Consider the following 7,808-nt stretch of genomic DNA (forward strand, 5'->3'; position numbering starts at 1 on the left):
TTTATTAATTATGATTAATACTTTATATTAGGAAACAATTAATTGATTAAAAATTGAATGGTTGAGATGAGGGTTGTATAAGGTGTAGGAATGGCAAATGGTGTAGAATAACATCCCTCTATATATATATATGATAAATATAATAAGTTAGAAGTTTGGCGGTTTTAACCCTTCAAGTTAAATTCCCAACTTTACGTCAATATAGGTATAAACACATTTTGACGTAAAACTAGTCTAGGGTACAAATTGGTTAAGCATGGGTAAAAATATATCATGCATAATTCTACCAAAATTCTCTTAACCCAATTTGTACGAGTTAACGAAACACGGATATTATATCACCCCSTTCTAGCAGTCATCAAGCGCTACGTGTTTGATTAATTATGCCTCATTTAGTGCATCTTAGAACACCGTTACGCTCAAAATGCACGATTGTTTCGTCATGCAAGCGATCAAATTATAGGCTTAACCGGATAAAATAGTAAAGAAACCTGAACCTTTCAAGAACAAATATGGATTCGCTTTGTAATCGATCATACGAGTCTTCCCCTATATTTGTGCAACTTTGTCCTTAAAAACAACATTTGAGTGCTTATACAAAAAGCTCAAGTTAAATATGGACTCTACGACCACGAGAGCTGCGAAAGAGCAGTTAAGACACGAAAAAAACGTACGTTATGTGTTCTTACGGTCAACTCAACAATCGGAAAACTTTATTCGAGTAGAGTACACTGAACATTAAGTCGTAGACTCGAAGCACAAAGTGGGGTGTCAAATGGTTGTGTTTTTTTTTTTTTCCTGCATGAACTAAAGAAAATGCCGATAAATCAGATATGTGGAGGCCCTCTCGGAAGGGTTAGAATTGAAATTGCATCTCTGAAGAATATCCCAACGCGTCTAGATGACCAGCCATGGCCTTATTCATCGGAGGTGGACCGCACCTTAGAATCTGCACGATCAAAATGAATCATTTCAAGTCTACTTTTCTATCGTTTCTTTTTTTCCCGAAAACGTGCTCATACAACTTGAATTGTAAAGAAGCTCCGGAATGTTGACAAAATGTTTGAATCATACCTTGATATCGGATGCAGGTGCGGGACAATGGGCTTGGATCATTTCTTTTGATACGAAACCGACACCACCAGTCCATTCCTCTGGTGGCTGCAAAAGTATAAAGAAGGTAGGTTGTTTATCGATGGAGAGAAAGCGGCATGGGTATCACTCACAGCAGAATAAAACAATAAAATTTAAACATATAGAACGGTAGAAAAACAAGCTTTCTGGTTATACAAGTATACAACCCGGCTCGGCCTAGTTGGGTCACTAAGTGCCTCGGGGTGCATTTGGTATGCAGAATGGATGGACAGTGAGGTAGGCAGGTGAAAAAATTGTGCAAGGTTTTAGGGTTTTAATTTGACACGGGTAGTTTAGTAATTTACCAATTTTGTCTCATCTCCCTTCTTTTTGTTGCATCTAATTCGGTGTAACAAAAATAATGCATTTTTGTCCCACTCAATCATGTCGTGTCTCAATCTTAATGTCGCACCAAATGTGGAAAAAACAAGTTTTTTTCCTGTCATGTCCTTCATACCAAACGCATGAAACACCAGATCTTACGGTCTGAATCCATCTAGATGCCGTCAACTCTTGTGAGGCCCTAAAATGGAAGATCAGAAATTTGCCAAAAAATCATAGAGAAAGGGGATTTACATGAACTTCGCAGATAGATTGCAGGAAATAACATGTAGATTTACTCTTTTTGGGGTAGATGACAGGCATGCATGAATCCCACCCTCCCCAGATCCCATCTCCGAGTGGGATATGTTGGGTTAGTTTGTTTCGGTTTTTGGTTTACCATTCTACAAGGCAACATGAATATTTAATTTTACTTTGCTGGGAAAGAAGAAAAGTGAAGAACAAAATTTCATACTCTTGGCAACTACCAAACCAAAAAACCCGGTAAATCCCACACGAAGTTGAGTCTTGGGAGGATATGATATACCTACGTAGACCTTAGCAAAATGACCTAATTAACCTTCTATACTCGTTATTACAAGGATAAATGTATGTACTTCTCGGTCCATGACATGATTATTTTTTGTTATTGAAATACTGGGAAGCTTTAAACGAGCACTAGTCCCTTTTTTCGCATGATTTTAGAAGGTAATTATATAATGCAGTTTAAAATATCGTCTGGTAATTAAGTGTTGCACTTACCATGAGACAGTGCAGTAAATTGTGAAGAAAGAAAAGTAATACGATGTTTTTAGCAACAAAAATTATTTAAACACCAAGGGTCATTTAGCTATGGTCGGGCCTCCTAAGTCACTTGAACCACTCATCTTGTTACAACCTGACTTGAGTCTTGAATGATAAATAAACTAAGCACTACATTACAAAGGGTACAGGTGTAAGTTGGTCTATTTCTTAACTAAAACCCATCAGCCCTAATATCTTATAGACAAGTCGATCCAAGTCAGAATCCCAATCAACCCCAAAACATTGATGCTTGTACTTGTCACAGAAAGCAAGTCAATGGGATTGTGTAGCATTAGCAGAGTCTATAGATGGAAGGCTAGGCACAAATATAAAGAGAATGGTTGCAAGGCTTCAGCAGTGGTGGCAGAAGATTTGATACCAGACTATAAGGTTTGAGATGGGTTTGTAGCAAGAAAGTGTGTAACTAACAGCGGAAGGTGATGGGTTTGTGACAGTGTTGGTGATTCTGTGTGCAGCAGCAATGTGACTGTGAATTGATACAGTGAAACAAGAAATTGCAGCACAACTACCCAGGGGTAGCTCAACTGATAAGACCTTAGGTTTGCTCCCAGGTCACTAGTTCAAGTCCCCTCAGGGTCACTGGATACTGGAGGGTTTGCATGACCGTTAACTTCTGGGCCCTATGGGATTAGTCAAGGTGCAAGGAAGCTAGCCCGGACACCCAAGGTTACCAAAAACAAAATTGTAGCACAACTGCATCACAAGGCCCAATGAAACACAAGAACAAAAATAGCAACCACAAGTCACCAATTTTATCTCAATACCTGATTCAGTACATAGTACACATGGAAACGGCCAGGGTAATTACTTATAAGTCCATCCAGCTCTTCCTGAAAATTAATTAGCAAGTCAGTTACATTGACCAACATTAACCTCATATTCAATATTTAGATTCAGTATGGACCTTTCAATTGCTTGTCTAGGATCTATTCTGCTATCAAACAAACAATGAAACAAGTAATCTGAACCAGGTCCAGGTTTAACTAATATTCACATTCAATAAATGACCATGATTTGTATGTGCTTCTATTTGTATCCTATTGCTTAGTCTTCACTAGTTTTTTCCCCAAAAAAATTCATATCTGCCTCTCTTTCACACTTTTCACAAGCCGGAGAGGGCCCTTAATGGAAACAGCCGCTCTACTGGTAGAGGTCAGGTTTACGTACATCTTACCACCAGATCCCATCTCCGGGTTAGGATATGTTGTGTTTGTTTGGTTTTGTTCGGTTTAATAAGTGAACACAATATCCATTCATTCATTCATGCAAAACTAAAACATGTACTAAATGGCCAACGATACATGGCCTCAAGATAGTAAATATAGAAAGGCAAGCATACTTTCTTACCTTAAGAAGGATGTCATCATATGTGACATTAGCGTAGACAAGATGCACCTGGGTCTTATCCTTTGGGTTTTCTAGTATAGCTCTAGCAACCTAGATCAAAATCACAAAAAAATAAAATGTGATATTACCTCATATACAACCAGCCTATTTAAAAGCAAAGGCCTCAGACTTTATAAGATGCACTATTAAATAAACACCTGAAACATTGGCGTGATTCCAGATCCCCCAGCAATCATTCCAAACGCTCTCACTTGGCCAGGTTGATACTTGAAGCGCCCCTGGAATTATACGAGTTTTTAGTTAACGTCATATCTAGAAGCAGTAATAAGCCATATCAGTTGAGCAGCAAACAACTAAGGGAAATTTAATTAGAATTCAGTTAGCTTATCCACAAGAATTTCCAAACAACTCCATTACAAACTGCTTCCAGAGGACTTGTAAGGGAAATTAAATCATCGTCAAACATAATCTACATTTTTCACTAAATATCGGGGACTTTTTTACTCTTTTTACTGGGTGTTACGGAGACTATGAGATTAAAATGAATAAAAGCCTAATTCCTTTTCGGATATGAAATTTTCAAGCTTTTTCTCTTCTTTCCTATCACTCCATCCATTCTATAGCAAGTGTCCCCTGTAACTTTTGAAATCAAATGGACCATCTTCACTTCAAAATTGATTTGAATATATTTGATTTTTTTAGGACAAAAATTGATAACTAAAATTAGAAATCAACCACACAAGTATTGATCATTTCAACAAATAAAATTTCGGAATCAGAAATATGACTTCTTGTGGCATAGCCAGATAGCCTTAGCAAACTCCATCATATATCTTTGGACATAAATATATAGAAAAGCAATAATGAAATGACATACTCAAAGTATGAAAAATTCAGTCTTGCTAACAATCCACACAAAGTATAGATGATTAAAGAAATTACAATTGCTGGAGAGTGCATATACCTTAGGTCCCTTTACAGCCATATAGTCACCTTCACGCATCTCTCGGAAGTGGTGGGACATCCGACCTTGTGGGTACATCTACATATATGTACAGTATCATAACCATTTACACTAGAAGATTAAACACGAATAGATCGAATAAATGGAAGGTGTATGCAACTAATTGGAATCTTGATGTGTACCTTAATAACTAACTCAAAGTATCCCACATCAGTGTCCAGGGTGGTTGGGGTGTACGGCTTAATAACCTCTTCTCCTTGGCTATCTTTACCCCTGAAATACAAAACAAACACATCAATGAGATACTTGTAGGAAACAGATAGCTAACCTAAACACCCTCCACTTAAGAACAACAAAGATAAACTTTGTCGTTTGAGATCAAATATAGCACTTCCCATTGACAAACTTGATATGGATTTATTACCAATAATTTTCTATTTGTAGTGCTTTTCAAAAAAGTTTATTTTGATCATCATTTTCTCTCAACATTCTTAGAACTCGGATCAGTTCTGAAGTTGAAAAGTAACATGATTAATGTCAAAAGTCAAAGTGTCTCTTTCTTCAGGTAAAGGATTGATACAGATTATCAGTGAAGAAGATGCCAATATAAGATACCTGCAACTTATGTGCTGCCCAATAGGAAGTCCCAACACTGAAGTAGGTGTAGGAAGCTCAAATCTGAACTTGGCCACATTATGGCTAAGCTGCGTGCGTTTCACAAGCTTGAATTGCTTAAAACTTTCAGGATCGATGCACCCTGGTGATGACACAGAAATTTCTTGTTCAGTATTACCAATCCAGGTGGAAACCATGGAAACTAAAACCTTCAAAAATTAATTTTGCACAAGTTAAATTGTTCGACAGTAAAATACATTAAAAGGGCTGATTAAGAAAAAACTTGTTGAAGTTGTCTGTTGACAAACCTTTGGTTTTCTTCGAAGAATAAAAGTAGGCTGCAGTGGCAGCAACAACTACAACAGCAACAGCAAGGCCGACCTGGATCTCCTTCACTTGCAAGAAATCCATTGCTCGGCTAGGTGGTGAAGAATTGAATGGTCTTCTTATTTACTGAGATCAATCTTATCTGCAAGATGTCTCACCAAAATACAGAACATTAATGATACGATAAGAAGGTATATTATAGCAGTTTCATAGAATCTAGTTTCAGAAGAATCGTAAGAAAATTATGCTCTCCATAAACAATATATGCTGTTTCTTGTCCATTACCATTTCTAAACTAAATGGAAACATTCTTATAGAAAATTATATAAATAAATAATTGTAATCACATGGCAACAAATAACCTCATGAAGCTATAAGTTATATGCAAAAGTATGAGTTATGGCTGAGTTATTGAACATGTTTTAATGATTATGCAGGTACAACATACTAGGAAGGAATTGTGTGCACTTATTACTTTCGTCCACTATGATATGAAACACATAGAAAACAAACAAGCACATGTAGCGTATTGCAACAAACAAAAAGAAAAACTTCAAACTTTTAAGAAATAAGGTCTTGTGACTCAAAATCTCTTGTGTTACATATATGATCGCTTATAGTCTCAAAAATTGTATCATGGCTTTGTGCAAAAATCAAATAAGTGTGTACGGAATTACATTCATCAATGCATCACCTATATTGCCATATGTAACCCCTTGGGCTTTTGTGCTAACCAATCTATGAAACAGGGATCACAGAGAAATTTTCCAATATATGAACCTCCAATTCTATTCTGTATGATTTCCATCTTGTACCTTTTGGGTGGCAATAAGCATCCACAAACACAGCATGTACACATTACTGAAACTCATTCGCCTACGAGATTACCAATTTTAAGATCTACTATTAATTCCTATGAATGGATTTTGGAAATTCGAATCTTTTATTTCAATTTTGAATTCGTATGAATGGATTTTGGTGTCACTATTCAAAAGATCTACTATCATAGCAATTTCTGTAATAGTTCAATGAAATAACTATGTTAAAACTACAACCAAGTCAAATATCATCAAGTTTTGAACCTCATTTAAGCTAAGAAATCAAGTGTCAACTTTTTTTTTGCAGGGGATGGAAGCAAAAATGCATAGAAAGAGGCATGGGGTCCATCTTTCATTCATTCTATGCAATGCATTTCAACCTAATACCATATCCATGCTCATGAATTACGAATCAAAATTGATTTTTTTTCCCTTTTTATGGTTCCAACTTCCATCGAAACCATAATTACAAATCAAAATCATCTATTTCAATAAACCGACTAATTCACTTAATAACATCGTAAATTTTCAGAACAATATCAAAGAAACCTTACCTCAAATTTATCCGCCAGATACGCCCTGCACGTACACAAATCAAGAACAAAGGTTGATGTAGATCTGCGGAATAAAATAGGGTTTTAGAAAGTAGAAATGCAACATACCAGAGGGGTTGGTGGGGGTGGTAGGTAGGTAGGATGGGACGATAGGAGAGGAGTAGCCGGCCAATCAAGGTCAATGTTGGGGGGACTCTCGCTGGTCACATTTTAACGTAACCATCTCGATTTTAATAATTTATTTTATTATATTTATATTAATATCATAATACGATTTTATGTAATACTAAAATAAAATATATATTATAAAATTTTGAAAAATAAAATATTAAATTAAATATTTAAAAGTTTTTGTTTTTTATTTAATTTATATAATTTAATTTTTTATTATAATATAATTTAGATTTAATAATGAAGTAATTTATTTTTAGTTTAATAATATTTTTTTAGTATTTTGTTAAAATTTATTGATAATCCTAAATATATTTTAAATTTTTTATATTTAAAATGAGATACAAATCATTATTTAATTATGTTTATTTGCAGTTAGTTATACGAATTCAAACATGGAGCTTTAATAAGTTATACATACGTACAGTTTACTTAAAATATTGAACTTTATGTAATATGTATCAATAAACAATACTTATTGCATAAACAATGGTTTTAAAGAGTTTTTGTCAAGTGTTTTATAATATAACTAGAAAGGTACTCGCGCAATGCAGCGAGATACGTCTCGACTTTTTAATATTTCGTTTTATTATGTTCCTTGCCGATGTTATAATACGGTTTTATGTGGTTTCGAGAAAAACAAGAATGTTTTTATTTTTGCATAAAATATAAATTTGAAGACATCTTTAAAAAGTTAAAAAAAAATATTGATATTAATATCAAATTAACTAT

At 34.9% G+C, this 7,808-nt stretch overlaps 1 protein-coding gene across 3 annotated transcripts; it reads right to left on the reverse strand.

Moving 5' to 3' along the window:
- Nucleotides 1–522: 522 nt before the first annotated feature.
- On the reverse strand, nucleotides 523–7,071 carry LOC112507773 (NADH--cytochrome b5 reductase 1-like). 3 transcript variants are annotated; one of them, XM_025112482.1, is made up of 11 exons: nucleotides 7,014–7,071; nucleotides 6,906–6,930; nucleotides 5,515–5,675; nucleotides 5,207–5,348; nucleotides 4,774–4,864; nucleotides 4,592–4,669; nucleotides 3,825–3,905; nucleotides 3,628–3,717; nucleotides 3,045–3,110; nucleotides 1,075–1,161; nucleotides 523–949 (listed from the first exon to the last, which is right to left on the reverse strand). In XM_025112482.1, the coding sequence occupies exons 3-11, from the start codon at nucleotides 5,615–5,617 to the stop codon at nucleotides 857–859; spliced, it is 831 nt and encodes a 276-aa protein (XP_024968250.1). In that variant the 5' UTR covers nucleotides 5,618–5,675; nucleotides 6,906–6,930; nucleotides 7,014–7,071; the 3' UTR covers nucleotides 523–856. The 3 variants fall into 3 exon arrangements, with proteins under 3 accessions (XP_024968250.1, XP_024968248.1, XP_024968251.1); XM_025112480.1 differs by lacking the exon at nucleotides 7,014–7,071 and having other exon boundaries at nucleotides 6,906–7,007; XM_025112483.1 differs by lacking the exon at nucleotides 7,014–7,071 and having other exon boundaries at nucleotides 5,515–5,686; nucleotides 6,906–6,998.
- Nucleotides 7,072–7,808: the final 737 nt, after the last annotated feature.

This window comes from Cynara cardunculus (genome assembly GCF_001531365.2).
Source record: "Cynara cardunculus var. scolymus isolate 2C chromosome LG 2, CcrdV1, whole genome shotgun sequence".
NCBI lineage: Eukaryota > Viridiplantae > Streptophyta > Magnoliopsida > Asterales > Asteraceae > Cynara > Cynara cardunculus.